At 39.2% G+C, this 19,680-nt stretch overlaps 1 protein-coding gene across 1 annotated transcript; it reads left to right on the top strand.

Moving 5' to 3' along the window:
* Positions 1-15,491: 15,491 nt before the first annotated feature.
* On the top strand, positions 15,492-17,703 carry LOC137960428 (uncharacterized). Its single transcript, XM_068808058.1, has 7 exons — positions 15,492-15,816; positions 16,070-16,134; positions 16,487-16,549; positions 16,646-16,693; positions 16,770-16,832; positions 17,256-17,319; positions 17,422-17,703. The coding sequence occupies exons 2-7, from the start codon at positions 16,090-16,092 to the stop codon at positions 17,433-17,435; spliced, it is 297 nt and encodes a 98-aa protein (XP_068664159.1). The 5' UTR covers positions 15,492-15,816; positions 16,070-16,089; the 3' UTR covers positions 17,436-17,703.
* The last annotated feature ends 1,977 nt before the right edge of the window (positions 17,704-19,680 follow it).

The following is a 19,680-nucleotide window of genomic DNA, read 5'->3' as shown; positions in this document are numbered from 1 at the left end:
TTGCTCATTTGAACGCTATGCTCTTCTTTTTCTGTTGGCTACCTTGCTCATTCATATATAAACATGTTAGAGAGTTGGATGTTCTATGGTTGGAAATTATTACTTGCGTAATCTGCAAATTTAAGTATTCAGTTACTCATGTTGATGACTAAAAATCTACCTTAAAAGAGAGAAATAGGAATGGGGATGGTGAGCCTATAACTCGTGAAGTGACCGTATATGATTATTTTAAAAATATTAAGGGGATGCAATTACAATATTCTGTTAATTTGCCTTATATTAACTTGGGGAAAGCCTAAGAAGCCAACTTACATCCTGGTTGAGCCTTGCTCCCTGGTTTTTTGTATCACTATACAAGAGTGTTGATGAAAACTCAAGAGTTACAAGCCTCAAGAAAGAATGTATGTTTTGAAGGGTTGTGAATGAAGTCCTAGAGAATTAGCTTTTATGCCTTCTAAAGTATATGAAACCATGCTTGGTAGAAATAAGCTCACCCGAAGGCACTTTTATGGTTGTGTGGATCTCAATATGGTTGTACTAAATTTATTAGTTTGTTCTAATGGGCCATCGAAAATCTTACAAGTGGGGCTACTAGATGTTTATGTGAATCAACAAAAACATAAGTGGGTAATTTTGGTGGAATGGATAAAATTTGAAAATAGCCTATGCCATATACTATTAGAAGGGCTCACAATGGAGATAGAAATTAAGTTTATTGCACATTGGTGGTTTGGGATTCATTTAATATATGTGTTTTAGTATTGTACTTAGTTTCAGGTACATGTTATGAAAATGGATAAGATTTTGAAATAGAACTGAAGTGAATGATGCAACGATAATTTACCTTATTGAGTTAGAGATTATTTTGGAATATGATAAAATGATTTATTTTACACCGTTAAAATTATGTTTACATGCCTTGTGGTAGACCATTCTCTTCATCGGGGTTAAATGTGAGTATTACTTTGAGATTCTGGTATTTATGATTGTCAGAGAAATGAGTTGGTGCCATCGATGTTAAATTTGTGTGCAATTCCATGACCATATTGATGGGTAGCCATCATTGAGGTCATTTGCATGTGTTATAATTACTATTATGAGTTCTTCTGTTAATAGGTTTGGATAAGAATGATTGGATTTTTAATTTGGAAGAGAATGAATAATTAGACAAAAGTTGATACTCTTCCAATTGATTGTTGTTGAATCAGTTATTATATATTGTAATTATGAGTTTCTTTATATACTATACCTTTATTAAGAAAGATTATCTTGCCTTGATTCTACAAGTTTTTAAACCCATATGTGCTAATGATAGTGTATAAAGGAAATTGTAAAGGTGGAACAACTAGGTTGTTATTCTTGTGTTGATGAGACCTTTGACTAATGTTTTATAACAAGAATTGAGAGTTATGGATCAGTAGCAAATTCTGTCTCTGAATATATGTTTCAAGTAATTGTTATTTGCAATATTGAAAATTATGTGTACACTTTTTCAGGGGAATAAGAGAGTCGGTTAGCTAGTTTCATACACGAGCGGAAGCACTTAAGGAATCATAGGTAGGAGAATGGGTGGGTGTAAGCGTTTGAGTTTTTTAGATAATTATATGTTTTAAAATTACAATTACTCAGGATATTTGGAATATGTACAAGTATGTGATGTACAATAAGGAGATTAATACTATGCCCATCAAAGTGTGTATATTTTTGTGAACTTAGGAGTATTTCTTTGAGAGTATGATAATATGATAGGTATCAAAATGCTAAAATGATGTAAGTAGAATTTTTTTTTACCACCTTTTAATGAAGAGCATCATGTCCGATATTCTCCGAGTTAGATTCAGGCGTGACACTTTATCCTTGTTTTCCTGCCCATTCATTTTCTTGATTTTCAATGCTTATGACTTCGGTCCTAACAAGAATGATTGACATTTTCTTTCTAACACTACAAAAAAAAAAGAATTTTACCAGGGAAATTTTCACTAGTAGAAGTTAAGATTTTATTGGTAGAACCTTCTCAAAACCGAAATTTCACTGGCAAAATTTGTTCTACTAGTTGCTGGCAGAAGTTGAAACCTTGTCAACAAAAATAAAAAAATTTTCTAGCTAGGGTTTTGAATCTTTGCCAACAATTTATCAAATTCACTGGCAATATACCCACCTTCTCCTTAAGAGTATTTCTTTGATTTCCCTGGTTCTAATGTGCATCCTTTGCCTTAAATTCGTTGGCAGAGATATGCAACCTCTGCTAGTGAATTCTCAATTTCGCTTGTAGGGGATAAATCATTTTTAATCTAATCATTTTCTTTTCTTAAAATACTTTTTCATTGTTTAATAAATAATTTTGACAACACATCTTATTGTCTTGTCCTCTATACGATTGGTGTCAGTCATACGTATAAATGCATCTAATCCCTTACATTCTTCGACTTCTTCCAATGAACAAATTTAATCGGTCTTATCCATTTTTTGCATTGTAACAAAATATAAAAACCCACAAAGTAGCCACAATTATACTAGACAATACTTTACTTTAACACATTGAAGTGTAGATGGTAGAGGTCCCAGACTATGGTTCCCAGTTTTCGTTGTTCACTTGAGTTCATGACTCCACCTCGTCCATCCAGGACTCCCAATTGTATGCTTATAATTTAAGATACTTGTCGAAATTTTAGAAGCATCTCCCTACAACCCTCATGTTATAACGATGTAATTAGTTAACGTGCATGTACCACATGCCATTACCAGAACCTAGTGGACACTAGTCAACTAAGTACATAGTATAATACTCAAAAGAAATTTGTGGGAGATGCAGATAGATGCATTGATAAGTATCTTAAACTATAATACTAACAATAGTAAACATTCATACGAATCCCAAACTATCATACAGGACAATTCAAGAATTGTACATGTATATTTAGTATTTTTGTAATTTATTGGACAAAATAAAAATTCCAAAGTTTACATAATACTAAAGTATATATTATGATATATTTAATAAGTAATCACATTCCAATCGAACAAGATAAATGTAAGACATTAGATACTCGTGGGAATTGATTACTCTATAACAACGAAAGACTTGTAATGCAAAAAGACAAGTATTGCCCCCATCTACTTAAGCTAAAATTTGACCTAGCATCTTATGTGTTATGCACGATATTATGATTTTTTATTTCATATTATTTATAATTTTATATGTAATTGCTGCTATTATTTTTAAAATGCACCTTGTTTTAGTTTTATATTAAAAAAATTAAAATTCGTATTATGCTCATTTTTAATGCATTGTGTCAAAGTATGTGGCTCTAGATTAAATTATATTCTTATATACTTAAAAACCATAACAGAACAACATTGAAAGCATAATTAAACATGATTAAAAACATGATTAAACAACACAATTAAAAGTATGATTAAAAACATGATTAAACAAGTAGTCAAGTCCGGCCCTTATAGGACCAACTTGGATCAGATGGAACCAAATCAAAATAGACCGGATTGGATTAGTTCAGAATTGAGATAAACCGACTAAAACCGGACCTGATTGGACCTTCCCAGCGATAACTTCTTAATTGAGTTCTCTTCTTGCCCTAGGACAAATGAAAAGAGGAAAAAAGAGAAGGGAAAAAGAGGTGAAAAAAAGAAAAAAATGCAAAAAAATCACATAAAAAATATTTTTTTGTGAATTTTCAATTTGTGGAATGAGATCTCCCAACAAATTCAATCTAAAATAGAAGCTCACTATTGCCATCGAATTTGATTTCATTTTAGGGTTTTTTATTCCCGCCGAGCAATGGTATGTATCTATGTTAAAATGGCTGGAATGTTCTTTTCTGTGTTTTCTCTCTTGCTCTCATGTCCTTGGTTAGTTCACCTCTCCAGAGCTCAAAGCGTGAAACGGAAGTGGTCTCCACTCACAAAAAACTGAAACCTCCTGGCCCAAGTAACCACTAGTATTCCCCAAACGTTTTACTTCGATTTCCTCGTTTTAGATATCTAAAATGGTAGAATTCCAGCATATTAAAACCTCAAACGGAAAAGAGCCGTTGAGCTCTGTCGTCGTGGAGGCGAAGTCGAGAAGACGAACAGTAAAAAATAAATTGATTTCTCATTCGTATGTTTACAAATTACAACTTAGGGTTTTATACAATGAAGAAGGGTAAAATGGTAAAAACACAAATATTACAAAATAATAAAATAATAACATTCTAATACTCCCCCTCAAGGTGACTTGTAAATGTCCTTGACAGCCATCTTGGACAATAAAGAAAAAAGGTGGGTAGAAGGGAGAGATTTAGTAAACATGTCGGCTAGCTGGTACTGAGAACGAATGGGAAGTAACTTGAGGACTCCGAAGTAACACGTTCACGAACAAAATGACAATCAATTTCAATATATTTGGTGCGCTCATGAAATGTAGGGTTAGAAGCAATGTGTATCGCAGCTTGATTGTCGCAGTATTGCAGCGCAGGAGAGTCAACTTTGAATTGAAAATCTTGAAGAAGTTACTGTAACCAAATAAGTTCACTGGCAGTGGAAGAAAGAGCTCAATATTCAGCTTCGGCGGAGGAGCGAGAGACGGTGGTATGTTTTTTGGCCTTCTAAGAGACTAAAGAATCACCAATGAAGATGCAAAAGCCTATAGTAGATCGGCGAGAATCAAGGCATGATCCCCAATCAGCATCAGAGTAAGCGCGTACCTGCAAGGAAGAAATAGAAGAAAACAACAAACCTTGACCAGGATTGGTCTTGAGATAATGAAGCAGGTGATGTATTGCCTGGAGATGAGGAAGGCGGGGTTGGGCCACAAATTGAGTGAGCTTGTGAACGGCAACAATAATGTCGGGGCGAGGTAAAGTGAGGTAAAAAAGTTTCCCAACAAGCCGTCGATAGTGGGTTATATCAGGAAGTAGGTCACCGTCAGTGGCAGTTAAAGGAAGCTTGGGATCCATGGGAATACTAGTGGGTTTACAAGCTAGGTAACTTGAGTATTCAAGTAATTATAAGGTGTAATGGCGTTGAGAAAGCACAATACCGGCCTTGGACTGAGCAATTTCAAGACCAAGGAAGTGCTTAAGACAACCAAGATCCTTGAACTTGAACTGAGTATGCAAAAATTGTTTGAGCTCAGCAATAGTACTAGATGAAGGGCCAGTAAAGATGATATCATCCACATAAACCAGGAGGGCGACAAAGGAGGAGCCATGTCCTTTTGTGAAAAGAGAGTAATCGGATTTCGATTGAAGAAAACCAAAGATGATTAAAACGTGAGAAAATTTTGAGTACCATTGGCGTGAAGCCTGTTTGAGACCATAAAGGGACTTGTGAAGCTTGCAAACTAGTTTGTTGTGAGAGGAAGATGACTCCCCCTGTCGAAGGTAGCCAAGAGGGAGATCCATATAGATTTCTTCAAAAAGATCACCATGTAAAAAGGCGTTATTGACATCAAGTTGAGCGAGATGCCAACCATGGGAGGCAACAAGAGCAAGAAGAACCTTCACAGTTACTAATTTAGCTACTGGAGAAAAAATGTCGACAAACTCCATACCTTCTTGTTGGGTATAGCCTTTAGCTACCAAATGAGCCTTATGTCGCTCAAGAGAACCATCAGAGTTAAGTTTGATTTTATAAATCCATTTGCATCCAATGGTATGTTTATTAGGGGGCAGAGGAGTGACAGTCCAGGTGTTGTTTGCCCCAGAGCGGCCAACTCGTCACGTGTAGCTAACCTCCATTCAGGACACTTCACTGCTTGATGATAATATTGAGGTTCAACCTGAGAAGAGAGACTGAGTGCAAAGTGTTTGTGGGAATCAGAAAGGGCATGGTAAGAGATAGAGTTAGAAATTGGATAAGGCTGAGAGAGTGGAACAGATGGAGGAGAACCAATAAGTAAATTACAGTGATAATCTTGTAAGTAATGAGGTGGATGAGTCTTCCTAGTAGATGTGCGAAGAAAAGCACCAGCGGATGAGGAAGGAACAAGTGTGGGAAGATCATGAAGTGGATGACCATCAACTGGAATATCAGAAATAACGGGAGAAACAGGAATAGGGGAAGAATTGAGGTAAGGAAAAGGATGAGCTTGGAGGGAGGACTGAGGCAGAACTAAATCAGGAAAGGGATCAGTAAGTTGATCTGAACGTGTGATAGTATGAAAAGGGAAAACTTCCTCATGGAACATGACATCTCTGGAAAGGAAAACCTGTTTGGTTTCCACATCATAGAATTTATAACTTTTCACACCAGCTGGATAACCAAGAAACACACAAACCCGAGCACAAGGGTGAAACTTGGTGCGATGAGCAGCTAAGGTGGAAACAAAGGCTAAACAGCCAAAGATGCGGAAGATAGAATAATCAGGAGAAGTGTTATAGAACGAATGGAAGGGGGTGTTATGGCGTAAGAGAGGAGAAAGAGTTTGATTAATTAAGAAAGTTGCAATAAGAATACACTCGGTCCAAAAAAGGACGGAGATGCGGGATTGAAAAAACAACGATCGAGCCACATTCAAAAGGTGTTGATGTTTACGTTCAACAACCGAGTTTTGTTGAGGCCTTTCAACACATGAGAACTGGTGCAAAACTCCTTGTGTTTGAAAAAGTCAACAAAGGATAACTCAGGTGCATTATAAGATCGAAAAACCTTGATTTTGGCATTAAACTGCGTAGAAACCATGTTAAAAAAATGCGGTATCACAGAGACAACATCAGATTTAGTCTTCAATAGATAGATCCAAGTAAATCTAGTACAATCATCAACAAGAGTTAAGAAAAAATGATGACCAGTATAAGAAACATTTTGATATGGTCCCCAACTATCACAGTGCACAAGATCAAAATGACATGTTGACAAATGATTATGAGATTCAAAAGATAATCTACGTTGTTTAGCGAGAGGACAAATATAACAAGGATTGGATTTATGTAATCTAGTTATATCTCAGTTTAACTGATCCTTCAAAAAATCAAGTCTCTTGAAAGAAATGTGTCCTAGCCTATTATGCCAAACATGGGCAGAAATATTGTTAACAAAAACATGAGAAACATAATTCAAATTTTGAGCATTGAAGACATAGAGATCTTGGATTTTGTCACCCTTGCCAATCGTCCTCTGGGTGGAGAGATCCTGGATAACAAAACAATCAGGAAGAAAACTTACTATGAGGCCAGAGTTAGTAACTAAAGCACTAACAGAGATCAAGTTGAATTTGAATTGAGGAACAAACAGTACGTCTTTAAGCATAAGGTGAGAATGCAATTTAATATCACCAGCAAAGTGAACCAAAAACTGAGAATTATTGGGCAAAGTAACAGTAATGTGTGGGATAGTATGCAAGGAAACAAAAACATGAGCGTGAGAGCAGATATGTCTAGTGGCTCCTGAGTCTACAATCCATGATTGAGGTGAAGAAATTAGAGGATTTAAAGTTACAGAAAAACAAGTACCTGCCAAGCAGTTGGATGTAGAAGATGTCGGAGTAGTAGTGACTGTTGCTGAGCTATGTAGGGTCCAGATTCTGAACAAAACTTCTAACAGAAAGAGAACCTTGGCTATCATCAGCAATAAAAACTTGATGAGCAGTAGCATGAGGATTTTGGTTGGTTTTGGGTGCGGGGCCAGGTGGATAGCCATGGAGTTTGAAACAATGAGCGATAGTATGACCAACAATCTTACAATGAGTACAATAATATTTGTCCTTGTTCTGATTCCGGGGACCACTGTAAGTCTGATTCCGAGGAGCATTGTAATTCGGATTCTAGGGGGCACTGTAATTGGATTGAAATCTCTGAGAGGACTGTGAGTTAGGTTTATGAATTTCTGTCTTCCCAGATTTAACTGTAAAGGCCATCGTGTCAGTGGGAGTATGCGAACCCGAGGCTTGAGTAGTCTTCCTTTGTTGTTCCTCTTGGACAACCAGAGAAAAAATAGGATTAATAGGGGGCATCGGATCCATGAGGAGTAGCTGACCACGAACTTGGGAGAAAGAGTCATCAAGGCCCATTAAGAATGACATGATATACCCCATATGGTGGAAATCAGTGAGATTTTTAACGTCACCACACGAGCATATCCCACAAGAGCAATTAGGGCGGTAATTGCTTAGTTCTTCCCAAATGGTTTTCAGCTTAGTGAAATAAGTGCTAACGGAATCCTTGTCTTAACGCAAGTTCATCAATTCTCGTTTAAGCTGAAAAATACGCGGGCCGTTGTGCTGTTGAAAATGATCCCGAAGGTCTAGCCAAATTTCTCGGGCAGAAGCAGCAAAAATAACACTCGCAGAGATTTCTTTGGAAACTGAATTTAAGATCCAAGAAAGGACCATGTTATTATTCCGGGTCCAAGAGTTAAGCAAAATAGGATCAGCACTTTGAGGTTTAGGTATGGAACCATCGAAAAAACCCACTTTGTTCTTCACGGATAAGGCGATCAACATTGCACGACTCCAACTAATGTAATTTTCACTGGTGAGCAGCTGCAAGACAAGAACTTGTCGGTGCTGTCCGAGTGGTGAATATAATATGGGTTCGATGGTTCTTAAAAAACGGAAGGAGATGAACTATTACGAAGACCTGAATCGGAAGCAGTCGTCGATGAGTAAGTCTCCATGGAGCACTGACCGAAGCAGACCACCAGTGCAACGCCAAAAAAATTCACCGAGAAATTAAAGCCGTGTACGCAACCACAGAATCCAATAAAAATTCTCCACCTGAAGCCAACAGTGAACGCTACGCCAACCAAACCAATCCAACACAAATCTTAACACAAATCTTCCAACCAAACAGATCCAACACAAATATTTTCTCCAAGGCCAACAGTGAAGGTTGCGCGAAAAAGTACCTTCGCGACCAGCCAGAAAAAAAAATCTACCACTGCCAACAGTTTTGTATCGCTTAAATTTTTTTTTCAATCTACCACTGCCAATACCATTGCCAACAGTTTCGTATCTCCTCAAGAATAGAAACACCCAGACAGAAAAACTAATCGGCAGTGGAACCAGACGAAGAGAAAAAAATAAATTAGAAGAGGTACGAAAGCTAACCTCTTTGCTGAGAAATAACCAACGGAGCCAACGGAGGGAGAAACCAGCCGCTGCAGAACGCCGATGGCCGAAAATAGGTTGCCGAAGGCCGAAAAGCTTCGCCGAAATCCGTCCTCTCGATAACGGAACTAGACGAAATAAAATTAGAGGAGGGACGAGGACTAACCTCTTTGCTGGGATGCCGATGGCCGAACCAGATGGAAAAATAATCAACGGAGTGAGAACCACCGCTGCTGAACTCCAATGGTCGAAACCAGTCGCCGAAAATTTTGGGGAAAGAGACGAGGAGAGGTCTGTCGTCCGGAGATAATTAGAGAATAAGGATTGACTGCTCTGATATCGTATTAAAACCTCAAACGGAAAAGAGCCGTTGAGCTTTGTCGTCGGGCAGGCGAAGTCGAGAAGACGAACAGTAAAAAATAAATTGATTTTTCATTCATATGTTTACAAATTACAACTTAGGGTTTTATACAATGGAGAAGGGTAAAATGGTAAAAATACAAATATTACAAAATAATAAAATAATAACATTCTAATACAGCGCTTCACCATTGTTATCGTCTTCGTGGCTGTTCTCTCTCTCTCTCTCTCTTCCTTTTGCCACTGTTTGATTGTTGCAACCCAACTTTTGCGCCTATTCGGTAGCCATATCCGATGTGGAGAATTCTATTTAAGCGCTCGTCACTCCTTCCCTTCCAACCAAACCTCTCCTTGTCTCTCTTTCTCATTCTCTCCCTTATCAGCTCTTTTCTGTCCCCTACGACGTCCCGTCCAGCATTTGCCTGCGTTGGGAATGCCAGAAACTTCTCCTTTTGCCGAACCAATATGCCCATCCACAAGCGGGTGCTGGATCTCATCCGGACGCTCACGTTAGTGGAGAAAATCCCTCTCAACAACGCAGCTCCGGTGCCTCAAATCCACATATCAATGGCTCCGAATCCCGTAGTGCTTACTGAAACAGAATCCCAATGGGGCCTGTGTCTGAGCAGGTGCATACATGATCTTTACTCTATTCCCGCACTAACGTGTTCTGTGTTAGAATTATGGTTTCAAATAGATAATTTATAAAATAAATTACCATGATATTAGAGGCGTGGGGCCCACTTCTAGATGTTGTCATTGGATGTTCAATACAGGGAATAATGGCCAGCACCTCCCCCTGTAGAGGTAGATTAAATGGGTACATTGACTTAGTGGACACATCCCTTGGGACTAAGGAGATATGTCTCTCTTGAGGGGATGTATCCCTCCTGAGAGGATGTATCTCTTCTAAGAGGATGTGTCCTTATGAAAAGTCATTAGTGCACCCTTTGAAATTCTATATAAACCTCCATGGTCTTACAAGTGAGGCTAAGGCTATATGCACACCCAGTCTGGCTGAACGGGAGCAAGCTTATCACTTGTAAACGAAGTATAAAAGATTATCTTGTGCACTTCAAGTTCTGTTTATATTCTTCAAGATGAAAGGTACACTCTCTTTATTCTTCTTATTTCAATTCTATGATATATGTATGGTTTTCATGATAATGGAATTATGGAGGATTTAATATCTATTTTCTATGATGTTTATATTATTATTAGACATCAAGTCTAACAAATACAAGTGAATAATGCCTCTGCTGGTATTATAGAGATAGATTATAGGTTTCTATATTTTTCCATAATTTTTTTGGAATTTTTTGCTATTTATTAGTGAATGAAAATAAGCCTAATTTAGGCTTATTAGGTTCTGGCGCCGCAGGTGGGCTTGCTGTGCGCGGGCCTGCTGCACGGGCTACTGTGCGCGGGCCTGCTATGTGTGGGCTACTGTGCGCGGGCTGCTGGCCACGGGCCTGCTGGTGCAGGCTTGTGCGGTCCGGGTCGGTGATGACTCATAATCATGAACCAAACCGGGTTTTTACTAATATAATGAACCAGAATGTGTTTTAAGGGTTTATTATTACCCAGAATTGTATTTTGAATAGGATTTCCATGTTATTTGGCTATTTGAAGTATTTATAATTAGTGTATGTTCTCCCAAATATTGAAATATTTTCTGGATGACAGGAATATCCAGTAGTGGACATAATTTTGCTGAGTCCCTAAAGAAAAATGTACTTGATGGGACTAATTATGTGAACTAGTCACAATGGGTTGACTTAATGCTACGAGGCTATAGGTTTGATAAAATTATCAAAGTGGATACTTCTCCTCAAAGACCTTCCCAAATAAACTACCCTGATAATCTGAAACAGTATAGGAAGGACCTTAGAAAATTCAAGGAATGGGATAATGCTAATGAAATTTCTAGGTCACATATTCTTGGGGCTCTAAGTGAGACTCTCTTGATGACTTATTTTCATGTCCCCACTACAAAAGAGATTCTCGACCAGATTGAGGCTAAATATGGTAAAAAGTTGTCTACTCACATCAATAACTTATGGCAAAAGTTCACTCGTGCCAAATGAGAAGAAAATGCTGATGTGAGAAAACATGTAAATGACATGCTTGCCATGGCAGATGAGTTACAATATCACGGTAGACCAATGGATGAAGAAACTAAAGTGGTCACTATTATTAACTCTTTACCCAAATCTCTCAAATATATTCAAGACTTTTATTCTTTGTCCAAGACAAAGTGGATTATATTTGATTTGGTTAATATGATCGACCACCAGTCTGAAAGACTCAATCCAAGTATTGAGTTAAATAAACCTTCACCTAGTGCTAACGTAGTTTTGAAGCCGAAGAAAAAGAATTTTAAGAAGAAGGGAAAGAACTTTCGATTTCAAAACTTCAAGGACAAAAAGGTAAAACAACAAAGGGTTAAAGTACATGGAAATCAACGTGTTTGCTTCTTCTGCAATAAGCCAGGACATATAAAGAAGTATTGTAGGGCTTTGAAAACCATGCAAGAAGGGCAACAGGAGAACACCAGTGAGTCCTTATCTCTTGAAACTTGTACTATTTATATCAAGCCTTTTAGTTGGTGGGCTGATTCTGGTGCAACTGTTCATGTATCGAATGAGTTGCAGGGTTTCAAGGAGCTAAGAAAGATTGAGGACAAAACAAGCTTTATTTACATGGGAAATGATGAAAAGGCCATTGTGGAAGGCGTGGGCACTTACCGGCTAAAGCTTGTTGATAATAAGTTTTTTGATTTAGAACATTGTCTTTATGCTCCTTCTATGAGAAGAAGTCTATTATCTGTATCTTGTCTTGAGAAACTTGGATTTACATTTTACTTTGGAAATGGAAAGTTTCTTATGTTACAAGATGATAAAGTTATTTTGAGAGGTTTTTGAAATTCTGGTCTATATCAATTGCAACTTAGTGGAAATATGGTGTTCAATGTTTCTACTTCTTTGGATATTAAAGAAAATGAATTGTATTTGTGGCATTTACGACTAGGGCATATAAACAAAGATAGAATTACAAGACTTGTGACACAAGGATTATTGAAAAATCTTTCACATAATGATTTTCCTATTTGTGAGTGTTGTATATATGGGAAAATGACAAAGATACCCTTTCCATCCAAAGGCTCAAGAAGTTCTCATGTTTTGGATATTATTCATTCTGATATATGTGGACCTATGAATGTGAATACTCGTAATGGTCATTCGTATTTTATCACATTTATAGATGATTTCTCAAGATATGGAACAATATATTTACTGCATAGAAAAAATGAGGCCTTAGATTATTTCAAAACCTTCAAATTGGAGGTAGAAAATGTCACAGGAAACAAGATCAAAACATTGCACACCAACAGAGGTGGAGAGTATTGTTCGGAGTTATTCTCTGAATTTTGCAAGTCAAAAAGGATTATCCATATGTTTAGCATGCCTTATACACCTGAACAGAATGGTATTGCTGAAAGGAGAAATCGAACCTTACTAGAGATGGTAAGATCTATGATGGCACTTGCAAATTTGCCAATATCCTTTTGGGGCGAAGCATTATTGACAGCTACCTATATCTCAAATAGAGTGCCTTCAAAGTCGGTTGAGAAAACACCTTATGAGGTATGGTCAGGCAAAACTCCTAGTCTTAACCATTTTAAAGTATGGGGATGTGTTGCTCATGTTTTAAAACTTGATCCTAAGGACAAATTGAAGGCTAAGACTCGAAGATGTTTATTCGTTGGGTACTCTGAACATTCGAAAGGATATAGGTTATATGATCCCAAGGAGAAGGTGATTATTGAAAGTAGACATGTAAAATTCATTGAGGATAGATTTGATTGTGATGAAGATTTAGGTATGAAGTCTCACTTGGAAGAATGTGTTGAAATGTCTTCTTCTGAATCTCCTTCTAATATAGAGAATTCTACCCAAATGGATATTCGAAGAGGGACTAGAGAAAGAAAACCTAGTCAACTCTTATCATTTTTAAAATAAATTACCATGATATTAGAGGCGTGGGACCCACTTCTAGATGTTGTCATTGGATGTTCAGTACAGGGAATAATGGCCAGCACATCCCCCTGTAGAGGTAGATTAAATGGGTACATTGACTTAGTGGACACATCCCTTGGGACTAAGGAGATATGTCTCTATTGAGGGGATGTATCCCTCCTGAGAGGATATATCTCTTCTAAGAGGATGTGTCCTTATGAAAAGTCATTAGTGCACCCTTTGAAATTCTATATAAACCTCCATGGTCTTACAAGTGAGGCTAAGGCTATATGCACACCCAGTCTGGCTGAACGGGAGCTAGCTTATCACTTGTAAACGAAGTATAAAAGATTATCTTGTGCACTTCAAGTTCTGTTTATATTCTTCAAGATGAAAGGTACTCTCTCTTTATTCTTCTTATTTCAATTCTATGATATATGTATGGTTTTCATGATAATGGAATTATGAAGGATTTAATATCTATTTTCTATGATGTTTATATTATTATTAGACATCAAGTCTAACATTATGCGGAAAGCAGACATCGACCGCTAGGTTCAGTCTCGCGGGACTATCATCTCAGGCTCGTATCGGTACGAAAAGACTGCCATTCCCCCGTATCGTCTTCTTTTTCTCTCCTATTCCGGCCACCATGGAAAGATGAAACGACGTAGCAGTTGTTTGTCAACGAGAGATAACGTTAACTGTCGTCCACTACCTGGCAGGTGGTCTCCGATGGAATTCGGGCGATGTACAATGGAGCTATGGCCGGACAGACGTACTCGAACCTGAACATGAACATATACAGAGACCCCAGATGGGGCCGGGGATAGGAAACTCCCTGCAGCAGCCTTACGGGCCGCGCGTTCTCCGGCTAAAAGTAGCCGCTGGCTGCAAGCACTTCACCACCTACGACAACTGGAACGATGTCGACCGGTTTCATTTCAATGCCAAGGTCTGTAATTTGTCCCTTACACGGCGTCCAGCAGCGGCGGACTGACGGTCTGGCTAATGTGGTGCTCTCGTGATCTCATTCAATACCAGTATTTCCTTATAAGAAAAGCAGCTCAGAGATCACCGTTTGGATTTGAATTGTAGGAGTTAAAGGCAAATCAACTTGTCCTTAAAGAGTTTAAAAGAAAATGTCTGGGTTAGAGACGAAGGTCTCTGATCTCTACTGCAAATCTATGACAGTTTCTATAGATGAATTGTCTTTTGCTGTATTTTTTCTTGCCGATTCCCCCTTTTTTTTTTCAACGATGTGATCAATGTCAACCATTGACAGCCACAGGCAGCGATTCATAACTAAACATTGAATGACTCCATTTTTGCATGGATGGCACCTGCAACAAGTTCACCGGCGGTAATTATTTTCCGGTTTAGGTCCACCAAGCACCGCCTAGCGCTTGCTTCTTCAATCACGAAATGATAACCAAATATGACATTCTTTAATCTTTAATCTTTCCTTTCCGGTGAAACAATGGTGAATAATGTCAAGCAGAACTCGATGATGCTTGACGATCCCATCATCGTTATATCCACAAAAGATTGAAGATATTACGCCGTTCGTCAACAAAATCGTCCACAAACCCCAAAAACAAACTGTGAGAGCTGGACGGAAACCAAATCTCTAGCGTGAATATCTCAATAAGCCTTCTTCCTGCGAGAGCAATTTCTTGGTTAGACATTTCCACAAACAGGTAATGCGCAACTGAATGAGAGACTTCAAATCCCTCGACAGGGTCAATTTTTCCAAGACTTCAAGATCCTCCTATCTTCAAGGGACCACTATCATGTAATCAGAATGAGTGAAGATCAGTCTTCTGCCAATGCGCAGACGCTAGGATTTTCTTCTCCACTGCTCACAGAAAACAAAAGGCAGAACTCAGGGATAAGTTCATGGATACCGTCTTCTCGTCTGATCCACTTACCTGGTTAGAGATAACTCAGGGTGGTTCTGGTTCGATATGTCCATACGTGGCAAGCTTGTGAGGTTGCCAGCAGAGCATCAAATGGGACCATGAGTTGATTTTTAGAGAGAAAGAGGGGGAGGGCGGTGTCGGCTGCCGACGAAGAGGAGCACGTGAAGGAGTACGTTAATGGCGTAAGTGGATAATAGACATGAACTGTAGCAGAGATTTGGATGGGGATATCCTAACTGCAAATTGCCATAATCTTTTCCTGAAATACGCTTCTGAGATGGATTGAAATTGAGTTTCCACATGCATGGATGAATATTCTCATCTTCTCTCCCTGGACACTCAACAAAACCCTAACCTCTGCTTCTTCCTAAAGCACATATTCCTCCGAGTTTCTTTCATTTAACTCTACTCCTTTGTTCTTCTTCTCACTTGCGAGCCCGCTCACCCTCTCTCCCTCTTTCAAGTAAAGGTAACTTCTTCTTCTTCTCTGTTAATACTTGGGTTCTCTTCATTCATAGACATTTGTCCTTCCTGCAAGCTAAATTAGGTTTATGTTTCTGTTTCATGCTTCTCTTGCGCGTTCATCTGAATTTAACCAATTACATTTTTATATTAAGTAGCAGTGATTGAAAATTGAGGCCGTCGTTGTAGGTGGTGAGTGGGTGACTTGACTGAAAATTTTCCTTTCCTTCGTCTGCTTATTATGTGTCTTTCCTGTTCAGGCACCGTCGAAGAGCTGGAGATGGCGGGCTGTAGCAGAGGGGAAGAACTCGTGTCTCATGAGGAGGTAAGAGATAGTCTTCCGCCGTTGTTCGTCAAAAAGAGTTTTTTTTTTTTTGTTTCTAAATCCTGCTGAGATGCTTCTGTCGACCTTCTCCGCCCTCTATACATTCTATTGTGGGAAAAAGGCTGTTTCTGCGCTGTTTTGAAAAACACAAATCGGTTTCCATGAACCTTCAACATTGTGAAGGGAAGAATCCATGAACTGTTTATTATCCCTCAGATTCCTTGATGGCTGTGTTAATTCTCCAAGCAAATCTTAAACGTTTCGTTTTTTTCCGGATCACGCCAAACTAGAGGGACGACGATGAACTGCATTAGATTAAACCCATTAACCCCCATTTGACGTATGCGAACAGGGAGCCATATTTGGAAAGAAATACGGAGAGCTTATGCCGAAGAAGAGGCCATTGATCTCCAAGGTAAAGAAACGAAACCCATTGGCGAAAAATCAAAGAGAATTCCTTGCACAAGTCACCAAACTTTTGACATCTCGCATTCCAACAACTTCTTTGCAGGATAATGGACGCGCTTTCTTCGACTCTGCTGACTGGGCTTTAGGAAAGGTGAACAACCCTCCACAAACAACTCCATTTACTTTACTAAACATCCAATAATACTCCCATTTTTCTGGGATTATAGCAAGGAGCCAGCGTCGGACAGAAATCCAAAAACATGGTGGAGTCCTTACGCCCAAAGCTTCAGGTACATACAGATTACAATAACCAGACAGAGTTCATTGATTCCTCTGCTTTTTTCTTTTTCTTTTTTGTCGAAGTTCCCGTTTTCGATCCACGTTGATAATCGTTTCATACCGTTCCCATCATTGTGACAACGTTTGGTACCAGTGCGGATGCTGCAATGATGCAGCAAGGTAGGTAATTTGGTGCTGGGTCCGAAAATTAGTATTCTGTGAGAAGTGGTTGGCAGATGTAGACGAACCCCATTCATGATTGATCAGTTGGGTGGAGGGGCTTCAAGTGTACCTTGTGTCGATATGTGTAAATGGATAGAATCATAGTACAGTAAACAAAAAAAAAATCTGTTTAATGATGGGTGAATCGTATCCAATGAGGGTTTTGCTGGGATTTTCGTTTGAACTGAAAGATGATTTGAATCTGTTGACAGCGAACCCCTCATCAACAGCTCCCACCAAGGAGACCCACTTGTACTTCTGGAAGGGATTGTTTTGGTAAACTGCTCTCCCCATTCTTCAACTATTCCGATCTGTAAATGTGCTCTTCTTCTCCATTCTCAGACACCATAACTTGATGTTTTGTGTATGTTTCAACAGATGCAGTAGAATAAAGGAGCCGGAGAAATTTGTGTTTCTTCTGTAGGGGAGAAGATCAATATCAATGCCTACAGTGTCATCAACTGTTGCATCATTCGTGTGCGATTATCGCTGAAGCTGTAAACTTTTTAAATTGTTGTCGACAATGGAATTCTCACGTTTAGGAGTAGCTGCTTCGGTCATGGTTTTAGCGTCTTACTGTGCTTGTTGTCTCTTGCAAATAAGAAGAGAGGTGGAACTCGGCCATTTGAGATTATTTAAATAAGATATGGTTCAGTGAAATCATCCCCGTCAACCAATCGAAGCTCTGTTTCAGTTTCCGATGCCATCGACTGGAAATCATTAAAGCGAGTGATAAAGTTAAAGAATATGGAAGAGTTTTTCTAAACAAAAATGTCGGAGACTGTTAAGAATCGTCTCTCTCGGTTTCTGAAAGCTCCTCTGTTCGCACATGTTTGAAAGGGTTCTGCTAGCAAACAATGGCCATGTATTCTCCATTATTATCAAGCTTCTGTTGCAATCGACTGCAACTTCACATGCCCAAATGAGATTTTCATTATTTTGTTGCTAATTTGTTTATTATTTGTGCGGCTTTGTAAACAATCTGCATCATCCTGCTCCCTCGGAGAGAACATGACAAGATGATGGGAGCGTTTCTCTTATCATTGCTTCATTCTTAACTGTTTCTCATATCAGTCACTTCAAGGCATGCCATGACTCGCTGCATTCATGAGAAGCGAAGCAGATGCTGTGTCTGAAAATTTCCACTTCCAGTCAAAGCTCCATTACCAGTGTCTTTGGCTAACGGGGACGATGACGGCAAATTAAGCTGCGGATAGAGTGGAGGCAGCGAAGGCCGTGGGGCGATTCTTCTGCAACAGAGCAGTCATGGCATTGCTGGGCAGCCATGTTACAGCTTAAACAACATTAAAAGGTTATCTAGCAACATTCCCGAGTTATTTAACAAAGGTTTGAACATCTGCATCACTCTGTTCACGTGAATGGCACTACGCAGCCATTGATGCTTTTTCATGTTTAAAGTTTAAAACAACACAGACTTACAAGCAACCAGATGGGTTTCCCTTTCCGACGGAGCTGGCGGTCCCCAGCAATGAACAAGGTGGATTGGCTCCTTGAGGAGCTGGCAACGGCACTCGCACATGATCTATCTGACAAAAAGTCTCAGAGAATACAACTTTGGATTTCCCTTACATTTATCTTATCCGAACTCTTGACTTGCTGGAAAGAGTTAAAGAAATAGGAAATAAAGAACATTTTTTTTTCTAGTTGGAAGGGATGACCAGTGGGGATTGAAGAAGGTACCAAGCTGGTTTTTTATTTCATTTTTTTCTGCCGAAAACCAGTTCCCTTCCTTTTGGGTAAACCCTAGAACTGGATTCATACTTGATACCTGAAAGTGTCCTACCAGTGGCAATATGTCAGGATTGATATTTCGACTTGGAACTCGAAGACGAATGTGTTCGCTACCAAAGGCATCAAAGTACAGTGGTACTCTACAATACACCTCGTGAGAACTCGGGCTCAGCACCCTCTGCAAGTAAAGGTACCCTTCATGGAGGTGCGCCGGTCCCATCCCACATGCAGGGAGGAACATATCGATCCTTTTTGTGGCTGAGAAAAAGGCGTCCACTCTGTTGCTATACAAGGATACGATGCCTACAGTGTACTGCACTCCATGAGCTTTCAGTAACGATCTCTATCACTACAGTAGTGCAGCAACAAGGAAGGGCCCCTCCGTCGCAGATAGGGGCGGAGCCCCCGTTTACAGTAAATCAGAACGCATTGGGCGTCTTGAGATCCCCCCACCCGCCGAGTTCCAGTACAAGATAAAAAAACAACCCAGAATCCGGAGGTTTTGTCATCTCTCCAAGTCCGCGATATCTAGTATCCGGAACGCTAATAATCCTTCTCCTTCCTCCCTGGCTTAAAAAAAGATCTTTTGGCGAATCTCAGATTACCAGTTCTGCCATTATTGTTTTCAGTACTCTTCAAAGATGAAGCGCTGGGCTGGGGAAGGCGATGATAATGAATAATTGATACATACAAGAATCATGGACCACCGGTTGTGAAGCTGAGCTCTCATTTGGGCCCACAAACCTCCAATGAATCACAGTTTTTGCTGCCGGTGGGACCGAAGAGGCACTTTTCTGTTACATTTACTCGATCCTCCTTCTCCTTTCACATAATTCCCTCCATGTCCTTCTATGGTTGGACTTACTTCTTCTCACTTGCAATCAA

The sequence above is a fragment of the Aristolochia californica genome, unplaced genomic scaffold (assembly GCF_029961685.1).
Source record: "Aristolochia californica isolate CCGP_79_NKW_82.1479 unplaced genomic scaffold, dmAriCali1.0.hap1 SCAF_3, whole genome shotgun sequence".
NCBI lineage: Eukaryota > Viridiplantae > Streptophyta > Magnoliopsida > Piperales > Aristolochiaceae > Aristolochia > Aristolochia californica.
Note: the sequence above shows the minus strand (reverse complement) of the source record. Positions and strands in the feature narration are given on the sequence as shown.